This window comes from Cyprinodon tularosa, unplaced genomic scaffold (genome assembly GCF_016077235.1).
Source record: "Cyprinodon tularosa strain WSP-4 unplaced genomic scaffold, ASM1607723v1 ctg333, whole genome shotgun sequence".
NCBI classification, from domain to species: Eukaryota; Metazoa; Chordata; class Actinopteri; order Cyprinodontiformes; family Cyprinodontidae; genus Cyprinodon; species Cyprinodon tularosa.
The window spans coordinates 187,490-209,663 of NW_024039045.1; the positions used below are offsets into that span (position 1 = coordinate 187,490).

General features: G+C 37.8%; 2 protein-coding genes and 6 non-coding genes across 9 annotated transcripts; 3 read left to right on the forward strand and 5 right to left on the reverse strand.

The window, feature by feature from the left end:
- The first annotated feature begins 429 nt into the window (after positions 1-429).
- On the forward strand, positions 430-10,452 carry LOC119789240 (N-alpha-acetyltransferase 80). Its single transcript, XM_038294055.1, has 2 exons — positions 430-506; positions 9,555-10,452. The coding sequence occupies exons 1-2, from the start codon at positions 430-432 to the stop codon at positions 10,450-10,452; spliced, it is 975 nt and encodes a 324-aa protein (XP_038149983.1).
- LOC119789268 lies at positions 1,381-1,495 on the reverse strand. The gene has a single exon (XR_005281558.1). It is a non-coding gene; the product is annotated as a U5 spliceosomal RNA (small nuclear RNA).
- On the forward strand, positions 4,259-21,418 carry hyal3 (hyaluronidase 3). Of its 2 annotated transcripts, none has more exons than XM_038294050.1 (7): positions 4,259-4,425; positions 16,608-16,865; positions 18,621-19,056; positions 20,419-20,566; positions 20,654-20,780; positions 20,855-20,944; positions 21,023-21,418. In XM_038294050.1, exons 2-7 carry the CDS (start codon positions 16,635-16,637, stop codon positions 21,308-21,310), a joined length of 1,320 nt encoding a protein of 439 aa, XP_038149978.1. In that variant the 5' UTR covers positions 4,259-4,425; positions 16,608-16,634; the 3' UTR covers positions 21,311-21,418. The 2 variants fall into 2 exon arrangements, with proteins under 2 accessions (XP_038149978.1, XP_038149979.1); XM_038294051.1 differs by lacking the exon at positions 4,259-4,425 and adding an exon at positions 6,448-7,605.
- LOC119789272 lies at positions 5,552-5,666 on the forward strand. The gene has a single exon (XR_005281562.1). It is a non-coding gene; the product is annotated as a U5 spliceosomal RNA (small nuclear RNA).
- LOC119789269 lies at positions 11,992-12,107 on the reverse strand. The gene has a single exon (XR_005281559.1). It is a non-coding gene; the product is annotated as a U5 spliceosomal RNA (small nuclear RNA).
- LOC119789270 lies at positions 12,832-12,946 on the reverse strand. The gene has a single exon (XR_005281560.1). It is a non-coding gene; the product is annotated as a U5 spliceosomal RNA (small nuclear RNA).
- LOC119789271 lies at positions 13,670-13,785 on the reverse strand. Its single transcript, XR_005281561.1, has one exon. It is a non-coding gene; the product is annotated as a U5 spliceosomal RNA (small nuclear RNA).
- Positions 14,509-14,624, reverse strand: LOC119789273. Its single transcript, XR_005281563.1, has one exon. It is a non-coding gene; the product is annotated as a U5 spliceosomal RNA (small nuclear RNA).
- Positions 21,419-22,174: the final 756 nt, after the last annotated feature.

Sequence of the window (22,174 nt, forward strand, 5' to 3'; positions counted from 1 at the left end):
GTCCTGGCCTCCGTTCATTTTTATTATCACTTCAATGTGGTGTAGCATGGAGGCGATCAATAGCTCTGTCAAGGTTAAATGAAAACCCAGCTTGCTTTGATGGTGGATTTCAGCTTCTTTACATTGTTTCATGTCTCATCTTCCTCTTAACAATAGATCATCCCTATTTATATATATGTTTGTATATGTATATATGTGTATATAATTTGACAAACAGCTGTAATGTACTTAAACAGATTCATTAATTAAGTTTTACCAACAACATTACAAGGTCTGAACGACATGATTTAACTTTCAGTGAATTAGAACACCCCACCACTTTTTTCCATCTCCAACCAGGTGCTACAGGTGTCAGCGCTATGGACATGTTGGCAGCAGATTGTGGGGAAAAGCAAAGGTGTTCAAAATGTGGAGAAGAACTCAGAATCAATGAATGCAGTGAAGAAGCTGTATAAAGGTGCTGCAACTGTGGATCCCAGCACAGAGTTAACTATGGAGGATGTGAGGTGAGAAAGAAAGCAGCGGAAATGCAACACAATAAAACAACAGGAAATATAAGCTAAGTAGAAGCAAGAGAAGAGAGTTCAAGGACAAAAGAGGAGAAATGAATGAAGCACGGGATCAGGTACAAAAGCAAAATAAAGTAGAAAGAGAAGAAAACTTAACTCCAACAGAAAATCTGAATCATTGCCAGAGGAGATGAAGTTTTAAGGAGTCAAAGAATTTAGTTGGGAAAACGGTTAAAGGTTGGAGATGGATGGATGAACAGAGGCATCTGGAGAGTATTCAATTTTTTAATAATTCAAGATTTTTAAAAGTAAATGGATAGTGGTTTAATTAATATATGGATAGGTCAGAAAATGAAACAAAATTGATAAAAGGGAAAGCAGTAGGATTTAGTTTATAAAATTAAGAATTTAATAAGTTGAGGGAATTGTTTGTAATAGGTGGTATTTATATAAGAAATATACAGTATAATTTGATTATACTTAGGATACAACAGCAGAGTAGGTGAAAAACATTATCTAGAACGCTGTCATTTTGTTCCACAAACCACACCGGTAGGTGGCGGTAATGTATATTTAAAGTGTCCGCCAGTCGCCATTAAACCCCACAACGAACAAGAAAGCTAACCGCAGCCACTGCTAACGTTAGCTCGTCTGCAGCAGTGTTCATCATTACCCACCAACTAAATTAATAATAGTATCAATATCTACAGACTTGATAGAAATTAAGGGCAAGGCGAACTTAACATGATAAGTCACGGATACTCTGTTCGACTCTAACTATCAAAGTATTTTAACGATTTTAATGGTTATTTATTCATTGAACTGTCACCTTGTATGCTAATAATATTTGTAATTTTAACAGAATAACAACGCCCCACCTCTCGGTAGGGCATCAAAAAATTTTGATAAACTCTTGTTGTTCCTCTCCACGGAAATCTTTAGTAAAAGGCGAAAGATTTATACGATCTGAAGAGAAACTAGAGTGCATACCCTGAAATTGTCTAAGTCCCTGATCCCATTCGCCAACATACCTATTTGACTCACGGTGCGACGTAGCTAAATTACGTTGGGACGACTTGTAAGTTTCAGAAACTTATGGACTTTATTATCCTTCAATAAATTTACCGGAAACATGGTGTAAACATTCTATTAACTCGGCATAATTAGATAGAAACTGTTTAAAATATAAAGATCTGTGGACGCAATGCATGAAGGGAGTTGGGCCACGCCTCTAAAATGGTAACCCCCTTGTTTTCAGTTTTATCTGATATGCTTTACAAATTAAAACTGTTTACGCTTTAATACAACATAACATGGCGTCGAAATTTATAGTAGCCTTTAATGCTAATTGGATTTCATCCAACAACTCTGCAGCTTTTTTTAAAATTAAGAATCAAACTTCGTTTTAATTAAGATTAACACAATTTAACATAAAACTACCGTTGTTTAAAAAGAAACAAATGAAGTGTCTTTGGGTAAAATGCTTTATAACTGATGGGTGTAGAAAAGGCTGCTATAACCAGCACTTCAAATGTTAAATGTAATATTTCTGATTGATGACACGTGTGTGCTACTGTTGTATTGGGGGTGTTCCATACATTATGTTTTCCTTATTTTTCATTTCAAACAGAATCCCTACAGTTAAGTTTAACAACTACTAGTACAGTCATTTTTTTACATTTTATTTCAGTTTAATATAGGGGGAAATGTCAGAATTCTGAGAAAAAAGTAATAATTCTGAAAAAAAGTCAGAATTCTGACCTTTTCCCCCCATATTAAACTGAAATAAAATTTAAAAATCAGTTAACTTTTTAAAATTTTTGTCAGTGGCCCTAATCCTCCTCCGTGGCATTCAACTCCCAAAGTTGTAACACTGTATTGAATGGAGTCAGTCATTGTTTGCATTTAGGGAATGTCCCAGGTCATTGTGGCACCCTGTTCCCCCCTGTGTAAATGTTGAATTTATCCAGTAGTTGATCATGACTAATACACAAAACGTTTGCATCTTCAGGTGTCTAATTTAAATACATATTTTACGGTTAGAACTTGCTTGGATTTATTATTTTTTTTAAGGAGCTAGCTATTTGGAGCTTAAATCTCTATTTGTTTTTATAATGACTTCCAATGTCTGTATGTTTTACTACTACCCTTATGGAATTGAGGCGGGGTGAACTCAATCAGCTCTTCCCTCTCTGTGCCTACTTTGCCATGACACCATGTGCCGAGGTCTGCCGATCAGAACAAGAACTGCATGTTTTAATAGGATCATAATCCTGATGAACTGATTGCTCAGATGATGTTTTGAGATGGACTTTCTTGCTTAAAAATGTGTTTAAACAATTTTTCCAACTCATCAAGGCAAATAAAGGCAAGCTGCTCTCTAGCTTTTAGCTTCAGAACAGAGAGTAAATAAACAACCAAAACACTTTTAGCGATTTTGACACAGAAAACGTGTTCAGTGTGAACGCACCATTAGGCCTTGATTGTGGTGTTCTTTGCCTCATTGCCTCTGTTTAGCTCAGCCATTCGCTTTATCCAGTCTACTATTTGTTCTTGTTTAGAAATAGTATTAAGTTGGTCAGGCTCTTTTTCTAGTGTCTTTTTGTTTTCCTGATTCCCTCAAGCTCATCCTCCATTGCTACAGTCCCTTTCTTTTGTCCAATGCTTGTATTTCTAGTTGTTTTACTCATTAGAGTCACTTTCACAGTTCACTCCTTAGAGTGCTGGCTCAGGCCTGGTTGCCCAGGCTCTACCAGCCTCAACTGTCCAACTGATCCATAACCACCCTGAATTTTACCTGATACTGTTGTAGACTTATCTATAATAGAATAAAAAGTTTATATGCAAAATATAGATATACGTGATCTAAACAGACACGGGTAGCAGCTATTATTCCAGATTTTAAAATCTTCCATCCATCTCTGAATCTGTATTATGATCTAGGAAAAAAATGCCTATCTGTTTGTACTGCAGAAATGGTTGCAATAATGCTTTTAGTAGAATGGATTGGGGAGACCAGGCCATTAAAAGCAGGTGTTTGATCAGATTCCAATTCCTCATGAAACAGTCTACAATCCAATCATTCAGACAGCCATGATGATAGCTACAACAAGATTTAACAAATACTTTATTGCATTCAGATGATGAGATTTACATTTTATTTGGGTTCCTGTACATATAAGAGCTAAAGGGAAATACTATGCCTGATAAAGGAGACAAAATAATCCACGAGAGAGTGTGAATTAAATTATAGTCACATTAAGTGAACCAGAGGTGAAGAGAATTATTGAAGGGAAAATTTGAGAGAAATGGTAAAAACTGTAGGAGGATGATATCAAAGAAGGATGGTTAGATAATATAAGGGAATGTTGGATACATTAGATGTACTGGAATAAACAGAATACAGGAAATGATAATGATTAGATTACGCTTGGGCACACAGGACTTATCTCAAGATTACATAAAATGGGAAAACATGAAACAGGAAGGTGTGAATTCTGTAGGGAAAATTAGACAACACAGCATGTAATGTATACCTAGGTAATACCAGAGGCATATAAAAGAACAGGAAAATGAACAATATATTATAGGCATTTAAAAAAAAATTCTTTCATTATGAGTTATATATTTTGTTTGTTAGTTGATGTTTTTTTTTTTTTTTTTGGCTTGTTAATGCTGGTCCACGCTCCTGACTGGTTGGTGGCGGTAATGCACCAAACTGTTGCTTGCCAACAGCCATTAAAAGTCACGAAGAAGAAGATGTTCGTCCCTGATTCTGGATCAACTACAAAGGATTCTTATTGGCTGCTGTCATCGCCTCGGGCATCGACGCTGACTTCAGATCAGCTCTCTGCTGAATCGGCTCTATTTGAAAGGAGAACCACAGCCGCCAGAGTCGGACCGCGAGACTGAAAATGTAGGTAACGTTGAAGTGTGACTAAGCTGCTGATTAAGGTGAACTAGGTGTTAGCTTGCCGTTTCCCCCTTCAATTACGGGAATTAAGGCAGTTTTTAAAGCTTTAGATGATTACTTAGAACAACTAATAGCAATGCAGCTTCTATTTTTTGCTTTTACCTTACATGGAAGTGGCAGCCCTGGAGACAGGAGCAGAAAATATCTTTGATCCTGAGCTTTCTGCCTTTGCATTGCGCCGTAAACTAAAGGAAAAGTTATGTCTATCGGTTTGTTTTATGCAATGTGACGAAGTCCATCTTCCTATTTATACAGCTTTATTTATATCAGAAGTATGAGAGGGTCGTGGAGAGCTTTCATTCTAATCAAAACCGAATGTATTCAGTCCATGCAGCTTTGTTGAAATAATATGAATGTTCAAAGAGTAAAATGTACGGTTCCACTTTTTTAAGCCCCAGTATTTTTAATGCTAACAGAATTGAATGACTCCACAGCTCCACCCTGTGGCTAAACTGCATATAGCAGCCGGCGGTAACTTGTAATATTTAGTCCCTTCAGCTTCACAGATTATTGATTTCCTCACTAAAGTATCATAACAAATAAACAGTAATCAATAATCTGTACCCTTCGTTGGAGTTGAACGCACACCGACTTTACTAGCAGTTGTTAAAACCTTCCTGTTGGGATTCTATTTGAAATTAAAAATAATCAAAATATAATGTATGAGACTTTTGTACAAATGCATCACCGATTCAATAACAGTATGAGTCGCATGTTCAGGGGTACGCATTTGTGTCAGTCAAAAGCGTAAACAGTTTTAATCTGTAAAGCATGTCAGATAAAAGTGAAAACAAGGGGGCCACCATTTTAGAGGCGTGGCTAAACACGCCCAACTCCCTTCATGCATTGCGTCCACACAGATTTATTTCTTTAAAACTGTTTTTTAACTAATTAAGCCGAGTTTATAAATTTTTTTTATCTAATGTTTTCGGTAAAATGAATGACGGATACTAAAGTCCATACATTTCTGAAACTTAAAGTCGACCCCGCATAGTTTAGCTTTGTTGCACCGTGAGTCAAATAGGTATGTTGGCGAATGGGTTCAGGGACTTAGACGTTTTCAGAGTACGCACTCTTGTTTCTCTTCAGATCGTATAAATCTTTCGCCTTTTACTAAAGATTTCCGTGGAGAGGAACAATAAGAGTTTATCCAAATTTTTTGATGCCCTGCCGAGAGGTGGGGCGTTCTTATTATGTTGAAATTAATGAATTGTAAGTGACAGTTTGATAAATAAATAATCTTTAAAATTGACGCTCTTCATAATTAGAGTCGATCAAAGCATCTGTGATTTTTCACGTTAAGTTCGCCTGGCGCTTCATTTCTATTAAGTCTGTAGATATTGATACATTATTACTATTATTAATTTAGTTGGTCAATAATGATGAACACTGCTGCAGACGAGCTAACGTTAGCAGTGGCTGCGGTTAGCTTTCTTCTTCTTGTTCGTTGTGGGGTTTAATGGCGACTGGCGGACACTTTAAATGTACATTACCGCCACCTACCGGTGTGGTTTGTGAAACAAAATGACAGCGTTCTAGATAATGTATTTTACCTGCTTTGCTGTTGTATCGTAAGTATAATCAAATTATACTGTATATTTATCTTATATAAATACCACTTACTACAAACAATTTCCTCAACTTATTAGATTCTTGATTTTATAAACTAAACCCTATTGCTTTCCCTTTTATTTATCAATTTTATTTCATTTTCTGACCTATCCATATATTAATTAAACCACTATCCATTTACTTTTAAACATCTTGAATTATTAAAACATTGAATACTCTCTAGATGCCTCTGTTCATCCATCCATCTCCAACCTTTAACCATGTTTTCCCAACTAACTTCTTTGACTCCTTAAAAATTTATCTCCTCTGGAAACGATTCAGATTTTCTGTTGGAGTTAAGTTTTCTTCTCTTTCTACTTTATTTTATTTTTTGTACCTGATCCCGTATTCATTCCTGTTATGACTCCTTTTGCTGTTTTATTCTCTCCGATGACTTTTATCTCTATCATATCTTTTTCCTCTATGTGTATAACATACAACACCTCCTCATTTTTGCAAATTATCAGTAAGTTCCCATCTCAACTCCGTCACCTATTCCAGTTCTCCAATCTTCTTTTTTTATTTATCTGGAAATAATGTTTTTTTTTAATTACGCACTAAATCACTAATTGGGCCATATATTGAAGCTTTAAAGTACAATGTTCTCACCTCAAATGATCTTAAAACTTACCTTTTTAGAACAATGGAAACAGAAAAGTGAACTTTTAGTCTAATACTCTGAGCTCTGTGAGCGCTCCCCTGGAAGTTGCTGCTGCCGCAGTGCATGCTGGTACAGCTGTCAATCTGGTCTGATGCATGCTCAGGTAAAATGGAGGGACGAGAACAACACCCAGGGAATTATGTCCATTCTTGGTCTAGTGTTCTTGTGAATTGAAAAAGTGCTGCAACTGGTGACGTTTCATGAGCACACGAGAACGCACAAGTATGCATATTGAGAAACAACATCCAAATTGTGAAGAATGTCTTTTTCTGATTTCTGATGCCGTCACATTCAAGTAAATAAGTTGGAGGATAACATGCAAAGCTGTGCTTATCAAATGAGAATGAACTCATTCTTGTACGTTTTTATTGACATGTGTCTTCTGTGTCTTTTACCACACTGATAGCATTAAAGCTCTGTCCTAAGTTAAAGAGAATATTGGAAAAATATAAACCAATAGGACTTTGCTGTAAACACTATTGAGAAATGATTCAGGGATCCACCCAGCAGCTCCATCCATCTACCATGCTGCAGAACATGACTACAGACTCACGTTTTCTCCATCAGCATAGCAAAGACAGTAACAGAAATTTTGAATGGCTCTCTTAAAGTATACATATAAACACCCAGAAATAGATATTAGAAGTGTATTTCTCTCTCTGATCTCAGAGGGAACATCTGAATCACCATGGGTAAGGAACTGCTGCTGCAGCTTCTTCTTCTGTAGTATGTGCTAATTAACCAACAACCTGTTTCCTGTTACAAAGCAGAATGTGAAATAGTCCAGTGTGGTCAGACGAATTAAATACTTGTAGATCAGTCAACTGTTAGGCTTCCACTTTTCTCTCTGGGTAAGTCAATATTTTTGGGTTCTTTTTCATGTATTTTCCTTTAAATTGTGTTAATCTAACTGAGTGGAGCTGTGTTATCTCTCTACCATTAAAATCAGCTCTGATGTATGATGACTTATTGTAATTTACGGCAGCTAATACATTGATTTTTAGAGCGGATTTAATCTGAGTGAGTTTGGCGACTTCTATGTATTTTTGATGTGTTTTTTGTTTTATTAGTTTGTTTAAATACTAACATTAGTATTGATGGTCAACAAATACAGTATTGAGTAGTAATTTAAACTTCTGTGTGAAATTTTTCTGTGTTCGGTTGTCGCTTTCAGGGTATTCTATGCATTATTGCATCAGCTGTAAATAAATTCACTGTTTTTGTTTTTTCTTTAACCATGTGTTTCAGAAAGTCTCTATTTAGTTAGAGAAAAGGCTGAAATATACACCTATAAGCTAAATTTCATAAAGAACTACTACATTTTTATTCACTGCACAGAGATGAAGCTTAAATTTAACTTGAAACCAGATGGGAATTTATCTGTTTTTGACTGGTGCACATTTCCAGAGTCCTTCAGGTTGAACCACTCTTCACACAGTTTATTAGATCGCCTCATGAATCCATTTGGTTTTAACCAAAGGTGACACTTTGCTGCAGCGGGTGATATGAAATTATACAAAGATCCTACAGAAATAACAGTTTTTATGGCTGAATCAGCCACTGTCGGTGCTTGGGGTCCTGCTGTAATTACACAGCACTCTGCTCTGTGTTGTATTTACAGCATCAAATGCCTTTTCCACTTGAAAATCTCCCTAGCATGCAGTTCTGTCCATACGTCTCAGCAGAACGTTTTGTTGTCCACGATGATCAGAAAATAGAGCCTGGGTGGCATCTCAGTGAAAAGCAAGGCCAAGAATATAAACTTCTTCCTCTTTTTTTTCTTTTTTTTAAAATAAATTTTCACCATGTCACCCTATGACGACGCTGTTGTGTCATAAATTATACACAGAGAATTGTACTTTTAAGGACTGCCAATGCTCAAGCTTCCTGTGTGAATATTTTCTTGTTTTTTTCCTGTCTTTTTTTAACCTTATTTTTGATGAATGCGAATAAAATAAAATATGGCTGCTATTTAGAATTTATTCAATAGATTTTTCCCTTGATTTTTATTTTCCATTTCACACATTTTAAACTGTCCCTTTTGCCTTTTTCTGCCCTATTTCTCCAACAGAATTACATTTTTCCTTTCTTGTCATTTGATGCTGCTGCAGCCCCAAACAAACTTTGATGTTTGACTTTTTTGTGTAATTTAAATGTTTTGGATTGAAAGATCTTTTTGCCCCTTTAGAGAAAATTCAAAACATGAACAGTATTTAAAGTACTGCTAACTGATGCTGCTATAAAAAGGAATAAAAACAAAACAATTAACATATTTAAAAAGCAAAGAAACAACAAAAAATGGCATTTATTATGCTAAACAACAGAAATTATGTGAATACTTATTGTGTGCTCTAAGGCATGGGGAGTCATGGTTATTATTTTTTTTTTCTATTGGGCCATCTTGATATTATCAAGTCTTATGTCCATATGCGACTGTATAAATAAAACTTTTTTGTTTCTTTTACAAAAAAGCTCACCGCCCAGTTATTTATTAGCTTTCGTCACTTTGTGTGCTCTATAAGAACATTTAGATTTTAGATTTCTTTAAATCAAAAGAACTCAAATTCCTTCTATTGAGGTTTAAATAAGAGGTACCTTTAGATATCCAAACCATTTTGTCCTCCTGTCTCCAGCTGGTAAGGGGGTGGGGTGGGGGGGTGGGAGGCGGGGGGGGGGCTGTTAGTCTGTCCAAAAGAAAGAAGCGGATTTGAATATAAGTCTTGAGAACATCTTCCTCGTGTAAACCTGTTGGCAGAAATAGAGAAAGTAGACTCTGTGCTTTGATGTAACGTTCTTGCAGCTTCAGAGCTCAGACTGACCCAAACCCTGATCACCGCAGGTCTGAAGCTCTAACGTCCTCAAGCTGCGGCCCAGAGAGCAGAGACCCGCTGGATGGTGATCCACTCTCCTTCCCAAACTCACATAACGCTGAAAAAGTCATAGTGCTGCATGGAGATGATCAGGAGAACAAACACCCAGACGCTGAGCACCCTGGGAGAATCCACGTGGTTCCGATCCACCACCGTCTGGACCTGCTGGTTCCCTGCGCAGACCTGGTCAACTCTGAATGGCAGAGGAGCCAGGCAGCCCGGGTCCACTCCCTGCAGAAGTCCTGCTCAGAGTTCCCTGTCTGCCTGATTCTCCTGACGGGCTCCAGAGGGCCACAGGAGAGGCTCCTGGGACACGCCCGTCTTTCCCGGGTCGTGGGTCACAGCAGCAGCCTGTTTGTGGAGTCGGTAGTCGTGTCCAAACAGGAGCGGGGGAAGGGCTACGGCCGGATTCTGATGGAGGAGACTGAGCTCTACGCTAAACGCAGAGGCTTCAAGCGTCTCTGCCTGACGACTCAAGACAAGCAGCACTTCTACGCCCACCTTGGCTATGTCCTCTCCACGCCGGTGCAGAGCGCTGGGGCTGTGATGGCGCTCCTTCCTGAGGGGATGCTGCAGAGACTTTCCAGAGCGGCAAACAAGGAGACAAACCCTGGAGGACAAACTCTGACAAAAATTGAAGACTCAGAAGGTGCTCCTGTTTTAGGGTCACCTCCACCTTCTAGTTTACAACTCCCTCCATGCCCTCCTCCCCCACCTCCTCCTCCTCCCCTTCTGTCTGCAGGACGGCCTTTAGTTCAGACTTTAACAGAAACTCCCTACAGAGACGCCAGAGGAGCTCCCATCTTCTGGATGCACAAGGACATTTGATGAGCAGCCATTCCTGGACTCAGATGAACAAGATGAGAGAGACGTGTTCCTGTCAGGCACACAGGGAGAGCCGAGCCTGTTTTAGGAAAACAAAGCACCTCTCACACACTGCTGACTTTATAGATCTAAAACAACTGAACGGACAAAACTCCAATAAAGAGATGGAAAAACTGAAAGTTTCTGCTTTTATTCCAGTGGACAGATTTGTCCTGCAGGCCCCTGTTCTTCCCAAGGAAGTTGTGTTCTTATCAAGTACATCTGCAAAATGGCAGTAATATTATGCACCTGTATTTATTAAATATATGAATATAAGCAACATTTTTATGAATATCTGAAAGAGGTGATTTCACTTTCACAATTTAAGAACACCCCACCTCTTGACTTGGCATCTAACAATTGTGATAAAATCCCTAACTTTAGTAAAAGATTTATACAATCTGAAGAAATCCAAGAGCGTATAGTGTAGGGTGCAATGTAGCTAAACTATGCAGGGGCAATTTTAAGTTCAGAAATGTATGGCAGAAGCAGAGAAGAGAGTTCAAGAACAAAAGACAGGAGAAATGAATCAAGCAAGGGATCTGGTACAAAAGCCAAATAAAGTAGAAAGAGAGAACTTGACTCCAACAGCAGAGAAACTAATTTTATTCATAGCATAGGTTATTAACTATACAGACCAAGCATAGAGAAAATCAGAATCATGGTCAGAGGAGAAGAAAAGTTTTAGGGAGTCAAAGAAGTTAGATGGGAAAAAATAGTTTAAAGTTGGAGATGGATGGATGAACAGAGGCATCTGGATATTATTCAAGGTGTTATACAAAATAATTCAAGATGTTTAATAGTAAATGGATTATGGATTAATTAATATATGGATAGGTTAGAAAATTAAATATCATTGATAAATAAAAGGGGCAATTGCAGGATTTTATTAAATAAAAAAATAAACATCAGAGTTTAGGAAATTGTTCATAAAAAGTAGTATTTAAATCAGATAGATATGTAATTTGATTATATATAGGATATAAAAGTAAAGCAGGTAAAATACATTAGCTGGAAAACTGGCATTTTGTTCCACAAACCACACCGGTAGGTGGTGGTAGTGTGCACTTAAGCTGTTTGCCAGTCGCCATTGAATCCCGCAACGAAGAACAAGGCTAACCGCAGCCAGGGCTAACGTTAGCTGGTCCGCAGCAGCCCTCTCTCGGCACAGCCTTGGTTGAATAACGATATGCTGATGAAGGTTCTCAACAATTTTTTGAATTTATTCAACCAATTTTTACGGAAATTGGTTGAATAACCGTTGGATTCAATGCTTTCTTTCATTTAGTACTATATTTGGCCAAACGTTCATTTTATTTGTGTTTATTTGAATGTATTCGTCATTATTTCCCAACTAATGTAAAAATTGTAATCTTGTATCTACAAACTATTAATAATAGAAATGCATGTCCATACGAGCATTTCATTGTATGTGAATTCACGAGTACACGGGTCGGTCTGTTTGATTCTTTTAAGTTCGTTTGATTTCTAACAGAAGAAGAACGCCCCACCTCGCGGTAGGGCATCAAAAAAGTGGGATAAACTCTTGTTGTTCCTCTCCACGGAAATCTTTAGTAAAAGGCGAAAGATTTATAGGATATGAAGAGAAACAAGAGTGCATACCCTGGGAAAAGTCTAAGTCCCTGATGCCGTTCGCCATCATACCTATTTGACACACGGTGCGACGTAGCTAAACTGCAGGGATGCCTTTAAGTTTCAGAAATGTATGGACTTAATTATCCTTCGTTAAATTTACATAAAACATCAGGGGGGAAAAACTGACAAACTTGGCATGATTAGTTAAAAAACTGTCTTAAAGAAATCAATCTGTGGACGCACAGATTTATAAGGAGTCGTAGCAGAATTTAGTTTATTAAACTACGTATTAAAAGTTTAGGGAACTGTTTGTATTAAATAGTATTTACATCAGATAAAGATATAGTATAATTTGATAATATATATAGTATATAACGCTAAAGTGGGTTAAATACATTAGCTACATTTTCATTTTGTTCCACAAACCAAACCGGTAGGTGGCGGTGATGAGCACTGAAGTGGTTGCCAAACGCCATTAAACCCCACAACGAAGAAGGCTAACCCCCAGCCAGGGCTAACGTTAGCTGGTCTGCAGAAGTGGTCATCATTATTTACCAACTAAATTAAAAATAGTAATAATGTATCAATATCTACAAACTATTAATGGAAATGTAAGTCCATACGAGCTTTGCATGTGAACCGACTGGTCCGGATACACGCTTCTTAATGTTAACTGCTCCCAAATACTAGTTGAATCATATGTACTAGTGACCTAACATATCAGATTTTCTTATACAGCATAAGAACGCCCCACCTTTCGGTAGGACATCAAAAAATTGGGATAAACTCTTGTTGTTCCTCTCCACGGAAATCTTTAGTAAAAGGCGAAAGATTTATACGATCTGAAGAGAAACAAGAGTGCATACCCTGAGAAAAGTCTAAGTCCCTGATGCCGTTCGCCATCATACCTATTTGACACACGGTGCGACGTAGCTAAACTGCAGGGATGCCTTTAAGTTTCAGAAATGTATGGACTTAATTATCCTTCGTTAAATTTACATAAAACATCAGGGGGGAAAAACTGACAAACTTGGCATGATTAGTTAAAAAACTGTCTTAAAGAAATCAATCTGTGGACGCACAGATTTATAAGGAGTCGTAGCAGAATTTAGTTTATTAAACTACGTATTAAAAGTTTAGGGAACTGTTTGTATTAAATAGTATTTACATCAGATAAAGATATAGTATAATTTGATAATATATATAGTATATAACGCTAAAGTGGGTTAAATACATTAGCTACATTTTCATTTTGTTCCACAAACCAAACCGGTAGGTGGCGGTGATGAGCACTGAAGTGGTTGCCAAACGCCATTAAACCCCACAACGAAGAAGGCTAACCCCCAGCCAGGGCTAACGTTAGCTGGTCTGCAGAAGTGGTCATCATTATTTACCAACTAAATTAAAAATAGTAATAATGTATCAATATCTACAAACTATTAATGGAAATGTAAGTCCATACGAGCTTTGCATGTGAACCGACTGGTCCGGATACACGCTTCTTAATGTTAACTGCTCCCAAATACTAGTTGAATCATATGTACTAGTGACCTAACATATTAGATTTTCTTATACAGCATAAGAACGCCCCACCTTTCGATAGGACATCAAAAAATTGGGATAAACTCTTGTTGTTCCTCTCCACGGAAATCTTTAGTAAAAGGCGAAAGATTTATACGATCTGAAGAGAAACAAGAGTGCATACCCTGAGAAAAGTCTAAGTCCCTGATGCCGTTCGCCATCATACCTATTTGACACACGGTGCGACGTAGCTAAACTGCAGGGATGCCTTTAAGTTTCAGAAATGTATGGACTTAATTATCCTTCGTTAAATTTACATAAAACATCAGGGGGGAAAAACTGACAAACTTGGCATGATTAGTTAAAAAACTGTCTTAAAGAAATCAATCTGTGGACGCACAGATTTATAAGGAGTCGTAGCAGAATTTAGTTTATTAAACTACGTATTAAAAGTTTAGGGAACTGTTTGTATTAAATAGTATTTACATCAGATAAAGATATAGTATAATTTGATAATATATATAGTATATAACGCTAAAGTGGGTTAAATACATTAGCTACATTTTCATTTTGTTCCACAAACCAAACCGGTAGGTGGCGGTGATGAGCACTGAAGTGGTTGCCAAACGCCATTAAACCCCACAACGAAGAAGGCTAACCCCCAGCCAGGGCTAACGTTAGCTGGTCTGCAGAAGTGGTCATCATTATTTACCAACTAAATTAAAAATAGTAATAATGTATCAATATCTACAAACTATTAATGGAAATGTAAGTCCATACGAGCTTTGCATGTGAACCGACTGGTCCGGATACACGCTTCTTAATGTTAACTGCTCCCAAATACTAGTTGAATCATATGTACTAGTGACCTAACATATTAGATTTTCTTATACAGCATAAGAACGCCCCACCTTTCGATAGGACATCAAAAAATTGGGATAAACTCTTGTTGTTCCTCTCCACGGAAATCTTTAGTAAAAGGCGAAAGATTTATACGATCTGAAGAGATACAAGAGTGCATACCCTGAAATTGTCTAAGTCCCACAAGCCATTCACCATCATATCTAGTTGACTCACGGTGCAACGTAAATACTCTATGCGGGGACCACTTTAAGTTTCAGAAATGTATAGACTTTATCATCATTCAATAAATTTACTGGAAACATTGGGTAAATATTGTGTAACTTCGGCACAATTAGTTAAAAACTGTTTAAAAAATAAAAACCAGTGGACGCAATGCATGATGGGAGTTGGGCGTCGTTAGCCACGCCTCTAAAATTGTAGCCCCCTTGTTTTCAGTTTTATCTGATATGCTTTACAAATTAAAACTGTTTGCGCTTTTATACAACATAAAATGGCAGCTAGATTTATAGTTTTTCTTTAAAAATGTGTATAAGACCATTAAATAAATGTGTCCTTCATTACTGCTGCAGGATTTCATTCTTATATTTCAGTGTAAATTGAATTGGAAGACGCACCTTTTTTTCTTTTTAAAGAAATAAAGATTTTATTCCAAATCGTATCCAAGCTGTCAGTATATCCCCTCCTTTTTTCCCCTTTAGGATCATTCCCAGGGTTCTTCTACTGTCCTTCTCATTCCACAGGTTTTTCATTTCATTCAGGAAGATGATGTGTTGATTTGAAAACAGAAACATAAGCATAACCACAGCATCATGGGTCCCTCGCCATACTTATAGTAGTTATGACCTGGATTTTTCTGTCACCCCAAAAAAAGCTCAAACCTATTTTGCTCTAACCAAAGCACAGAGCTGGTTTACCTTCCACACAACCACTTGGCTTATACTCAGCATTCATTATGCCTGCCTCTTTATTGCCTTCCCATCCAGGTGAATGTGTTAATGGCTAAATAAAGGTGTGCCTATCTGACTTTGTGCTCAGCACCTAACAATAAATAAATATCCAGATATCCAGATTAGTGTTGTAATCTATGGAAACATAAGGTGATCCAATTAAATCTTAACATAAGTTTTATTTACTCATTACATCAGCTCATAATAAAGGCTTGGTTTTTCTGTAATTTGTAGTGTAATGTACTGTCATTAAAGAAGAATTCCTTTGAAGTATTTTATTTCAGTAGTGTCAAAGTGCTAAGAGCTATAATGATACATAGTTAAACATCTGAGTGTGTAATGTGGCCGTACTGGAGCCCAATAACATGTTTCTATCAGCGGTATAAACAATGGCATCCTTTTCACTTTGATGACTCTGCTAGTGTTGTTGTCTATGCTAATATATTATTAACATTTGTTTTTCTCTTCTTCCTTTGACTTATAATCAAGTGATTATATGGGGACAATAAAAAGAATCTAATGTAATTTTTGGACTTATGCATTTTTCTAGCTGACTTCTTATATGAGTTGTGGGTCTATTTAGGAAGCAACCAACAGTAAAAAAAAAATGCTTTTTAAGGCTTTTTTTATGTTTTCAAAGTACAGCTACTCTTATCCGTGACTGTCAAAAGTACAGCAAATGGTAAATGCTTGGTAAATGGGTTTTTGGTAGGAAGTGGGTTTCGAGAGAAATCCACAGAATCATTAATGCATTAATTCTTCTACAGATATAAACAATTGTGGTATAATTCTGTGGATTATTTAGACAGGATCTGAGTTTTACAAAATACACCCTTGGACTCATCTCTGTATATCTGTAAGAAAGTCCTAAGATCCCCTGTTGTTGTGGAGCTGCATGATGTGCAGCTGATGTTCTGCTCAGCATGGCAGTCTGTGGCTTTTATAGGTGCTTTGCTCTAAAAAGCCATAAAACCACCTCTGCCCCTGTGGGTATACTTCAGCCTTATTAGAGTGTGAAACAAAATAAAATACTCTAATAAAGTTTGAACACTTTGATAAAAGTTCTAGTCAAAACTATTTTGGAAACTAAGTAGCTAAGACTGACTAAGGGTGAATAGAATGTTAGGTGGACTTTTTATTTGCAAATAAAAGAAGGTAATTTATCTGAGGTTGTTCTGTGTCTCTGGTTAGGAAGGACACACCCTTTGATGAGAAGCCATGGAGCTGCCTCACCTTCCTCTCCTCATCCTCCTCATCACTCCCTGCTCCTCCCTGTCAGAGAACCTCCCCCTTCCTGCTGTGCCTGCTGCAGGTCCACTCCACTGGGAACAGCCCTTCATCGTAGTGTGGAACATGCCCACAGCAAACTGTCACAAACGCCACAACGTCCAGCTGGACCTGAAGGAATTTGGGATTGTGGAGAACAACAGGCAGCGCTTCCAAGGAGAGGTGATGAAGGGATTTAGATGGGCTGTTTTTAAATTGTGCGGCTCACTTGTTTGAAAAAAAAAAGAAGTCATAAATCTGATGTGTGGCTTTGGTTCCTGATTTTTTTTTTCTTTGAAAAAAAATCCTCATCAGAACTACATAGTGTGCAGAATTATTAGGCAAGTTGTATTTTTGAGGATTACTTTTATTATTGGGCCACAATATAGTTCTCAATCAACCCAAAAGACTCCTTAATATCAAAGTTTCTTATTTTTTTAGAAGTTGATGTGTTTTTTTTTTTAGATTTAGGATGTCTGTGTGTGCAGGTAAATATTACTGTGCAGAATTATTAGGCAACGTAATAAAAAACAAATATATACCCATCTCACTTGTTTATTTTCACCAGGTAAACCAATATAACAACTCAAAATTCAGAAATAAATATTTGCAACATTCCAAAAACCAAAAGAAATCAGTGACTGATATAGCCACCTTTCTTCACCATGACGCTCAAAAGCCTTCCATCCATAGATTCTGTCAGTGTTTTGATCTGTTTGCGATCCACATTGCATGCAGCAGCCACCACAGCCTCCCAGACACTGTTCACAGAGGTGGACTGTTTCCCCTCCCTGTAGATCTCACATTTCATGAAGGACCACAGGTTCTCCATGAGGTTCAGATCAGGTGAACAAGGGGGCCGTGTCATTATTTTTTCTCCTTTTAGACTTTGCCTGGCCAGCCACACTGTGGTGTATTTTGATGCATGTGACGGAGCATTGTCCTGCATGAATATCATGTTGTTCTTCAATGATGGCGACTTCTTCTTGTACCACTGTTTGAAGAAGGTGTCTTCCAGAAACTGGCAGTAGGTCTGGGAGTTGATGTTGAGTCCATCATCAACCTGAAAAGGTTCCACAAGCTCATCTTTGATGATAGCAGCCCATACCAGTACCCCACCCCCACCTTGCTGGGATCTGAGTCGATAAGGAACTTGCTGCCCTTTACTGATCCAGCCTGGTGTCCATCCATCCATCTGGCCCATCAAGACTCACTCTCATTTCATCAGACCAAAACACCTTGGAGAAATCAGTCTTTAGATATTTCTTGGCCCAGTCTTGATGTTTTGTCTTGTTGAAAGGTACGTTAGCCTTTTTCCAGCTTTCCTTACCTTGGCCAGGTCCCTGAGTATTGAGCACCTTGTGCTTCTCAGCACTCCAGACATGTTGCAGCTCTGAAATATGGCATAACAGGTGGCTAATGGTTTCCTGGCAGCTTCATGCTTTATTCTTCTCAATTCATGGGGAGCTATTTTGCTTTTTCTTTTTTCAACATGCTTCTTGCACCCCTGTTGGCTATTTGCCATGAACCGCTTGATTGTACGATGATCCCGCTTCAAAAGCTTGGCAATTTCCAAACTGCTGCAGCCCTCTGAAAGACATCTGACAATGTTTGACTTTTCAGAGTCTGTCAAATCTCTTTTCTGACCCATTTTGCCAAAGAAAAGGAAGTTGCCTAATAATTAAGAAATATAGGGTGTTGATGTCATTAGGCCACACTCCTTCTCATTACAGAGATGCACACCACCTGATTTACTTAACTGGTAGTTGGCTTTCAAGCCTATAATGCTTGGAGTAGGACAACATGTATGAAAAGGATGATGTGTTCGAAATACTTATTTGCCTTATAATTCTTCACACAGTGTAGAGAGTTGGTGCCATTAAGCAAACTGTAATGGAAGGAAGGATCAGCAACTTTTACTGTTTTACTTTTTTCCAGAAAATGAGCATCTTCTATCGGGACCATCTGGGGAAGTATCCGTACCTCTCCAACGATGGCCGAGAGGTGAACGGAGGAATCCCTCAGCTTGGTGATCTGGCCTCTCACCTTTCCCTCACAGCTCTGAAGCTGGACGTCCTGCTGCGTCCCAGCTTCTCTGGTCTGGGGGTCATCGACTGGGAGGAGTGGCAGCCATTGTGGGAGAGCAACTTTGGATCGAGGATAAAGTACCGCAGGCTCTCCAAGCAGCTGGTGAGACAAGATAGACTGGATCTGTCTGAGGAAAACGTGACACGGATGGCTCGGCAGGAGTTTGAGAAGAGTGCTCTGGCTTTTATGGAGGAGACGCTGAGGCTGGCGACCAGGAGCAGGCCCAAGGGATTCTGGGGCTTTTATGGTTTCCCCTCCTGCTTGAATAAACACAAGAGGAAGACAGGTAGAGCCAACAAAATCTGGATTGTTATCCAATGTCTGTGATTTATGGGCGTACTGAACTTAGATTAAGAGAATACCATAAATTGTTCATATAAAAATGGGTTGTATGAAGGTGGAAACTAGGCATGTGATAAAAAAATCGATTTTGTGATAAATAGTGATTTTCGTCATTTCATTTTGATAGCTGGGTAAAATATCACACTATATTGGCATATTGTAATAATAACGTATTGTGACCAGAGTATCGAGACTTATATCGTATCGCAAAACACACGCCAATACTCAATCCCTAGTGGAAACAGTCCTGCATTAAAATATTCAAACTCCTGAAGTTTTTCAAAATTTGTCTCTAAAAAACAAACTTCAGCGTTTGGGTTTAAAATAGCGCAAGCAGAGAAATAGTTTGAAAAATCTAAATTTTAAGCGAAGAGTTATTGGAGGACAAGGCAAAACCTTATTACCTTTTGTAATATTTAAAAAAATATGTATATTTTGATGTAAAAAAAAAAAGTTGAAAACACTGAAAAACACTCGCAGAGTGAAACATTTTTTTTTCTTCTTAAAACATAACCTTATGTTATGTTACTAATGAGTTACTAATGATGAAACAGAGACTTCTTTTTTGTACCTGTTTAACTTTACTTTACTTATTAACATATATAATCTAAGGGCTCATATTATTGGTCAATCAATCACTGCCATGTAGTCGTATCTTTGCTGCATGGCTGGATATGAACTTGTGCTTCTAGACCTCAGTGAAAGATGGAGGGGACTTTATTTGTAAGGGTTGTAAGTTAACTTAATATGCATCCATCTTGTCTGATTCTTCTCTGCTCTTCTAATGGACTTTATTGTAGCTAATTTTCGATACAGCATATATTTGTGATTCTCCTGGCAGATTCTCTGCATTGCCAGTTTATACAACATGACGAATGACAACATTACAATCTCAATTACATATGTAAGGTTTGAAATATTATTTTCCAGCCTAAATCTACTTTAAACTTCTGCCCACGTTTATCACAGCGTAGTCATTTACAACATATGGGATGTGTTTAGGTGATTTATTTATCATTATGAGTAGTGGGGAAAAATTGGGTTAATTAAAGAATACAGCCAGTTTTTTTCCCAGATTTCAATTATTCTATTATTTTTCCTCTGCTTTGTGTGGTTCTAAATAAAATCCCATTAAAAATTTTGCTTTTTCTAATAATACAAAATGTTAAAAAGTGTGAAGGATTACATTTAGAAGACCCTGTAAATGATATGTAAATATATAATTCTGTAATTCAACTCAATAATTCGAGTCTAGTACAGCTGATTGAACTGACATGAATGTGCTTTGTTTGTTATGTGAGAGCAGATCAAAGCTACACAGGACGCTGCCACAAGGGAACCAAGCAGAGGAATGACCGGCTGTCCTGGCTGTGGGCTCAGTCCACAGCTCTCTATCCCAGCATTTATCTGCCGCAGAGGTTGGCAGGGTCCATAAATGCAGCTCTGATGGTCAGGTATAAACAAGCACATTTATTCCCAGTTTTACCACATTTTTTTTTTTAAAGCTAAAGGTGCAAACTGAAGTTTTTTTCTGCACTCAGACACAGACTGCAGGAGGCTTTGAGAGTGGCTTCATTGTGGCGTCATGAGAACAATAATAATCAGGCCACACCTGTCCTTCCGTACACCCGGCTGGCATTCACACATTCTCTCAACTTTCTCAACAAGGTAGCTTTGAGTCATTAAAGGCAACAGATGGTGAAGTTCAGTTTGCAGGTATAACAGACAGTCTGTGCTTGCAGACGGATTTGGAGCACACGCTTGGAGAGAGCGCCTCACTTGGCACTGCTGGGGTCGTGCTGTGGGGAGATATAAAATTCGCCAAATCTAAAGTATGAGAATAACTAAATCATCATGCCTGAGCGTTTTGGAGTTTTCATACAACCTTGTTCTCTTCTCTTATCTATCAGGAGCAGTGCATCCTTCTCAGACACTACATCCACAGTGTCTTGGGCCCCTTTATACACTCCCTGAGGGCCGACACGCTCCGCTGCAGCCTCCAACTCTGCCACAGTCATGGCCGCTGTGCCAGGCTAAACCCCAACAGTAGTCACAGGCTTTCATCAGCATCCACCTCTGACCCTCATGATGATGCTGACTCCACCAGCAGGAAATACTACCAGCAGCACTTCATGTGTCAATGCTACTCAGGCTGGACTGGGCCCCAGTGTCAGAAGAGTGGACAGAACGAGGGTTGATGATGGCTCCTCGTTTAGGGGCGCGGTCAATAAATTGCATAGAAAAGTTATAAAAAATGTAAACTATTTAAAAATATTTAAAATATATGCTTGGGTTCGGTTTTTGAATGCCTGTCTCTGTTTGTTGGTGTCAGCTAACATCCTTATATTAGCATGTTAGCGAAATATAGCATTTTAATGAAGGATTTGCTGCCTTTATTTTAGCAAATAGTGATTTTTTTTCCTACCTTTAAAAAATAAGGAAGACTATCCTGTTAATTTAAAGTAATGAAAGAAGATGGCCATGTTAGTATTTTAGCTCTTTTTGCATTTCCTCTAATGATGCTACAAAAGCTGCTGTTAGCATAGTAGATAGTTTTAGCTAACATGTAATAGTTTGTTTTTAATACTAGATTATGATATATTCTAAGCATAATACCTAAACATGTTTTAGGGTTTGCTACCCCCAAAAAAATACTTGGAAAACTTTGTTCCACATTCTCTTCATTAGAATATAAAAAATATGATCTGCTGTAGCTCAGTTGTTACAAATATATGTTCCAGATTTCCTAAAAACTTTAAACACAAAGCAAATATATTTTGGGATACTACAATTACACCATCTAACATTAAAGCAACGTTTCAATTGTTAAATTTTAAATCATGAAAAGTAATTGGATATATTTCTTTGGGTTGTCATTTCTGAATTATTGACATTTCAGTTTTTGAATTGTTTGAGTTTTTAGTTTTATTGTTTATTTTCAATGTATGATGCTCCTTTTGAGGTAGAAATTGCAGCAGTCAGAAAAGATTTTTCCATAAAGGGAGGACATGACTTAGCCTTATTATGCTATTAAACACCTCACAGCTTTTAATCTGGCTAAA

Coding starts and splice junctions, on each gene's coding strand:
- hyal3 (XM_038294050.1), top strand. CDS start 16,635: ATGGAGCTGCCTCACCTTCCTCTCCTCATCCTCCTCATCACTCCCTGC. Junction 20,567..20,653: donor AATGCAGCTCTGATGGTCAG/GTATAAACAAGC, acceptor TTCTGCACTCAG/ACACAGACTGCAGGAGGCTT. Junction 20,781..20,854: donor CTCTCAACTTTCTCAACAAG/GTAGCTTTGAGT, acceptor CTGTGCTTGCAG/ACGGATTTGGAGCACACGCT.
- LOC119789240 (XM_038294055.1), top strand. CDS start 430: ATGAATGCAGTGAAGAAGCTGTATAAAGGTGCTGCAACTGTGGATCCC. Junction 507..9,554: donor TTAACTATGGAGGATGTGAG/GTGAGAAAGAAA, acceptor ACGTTCTTGCAG/CTTCAGAGCTCAGACTGACC.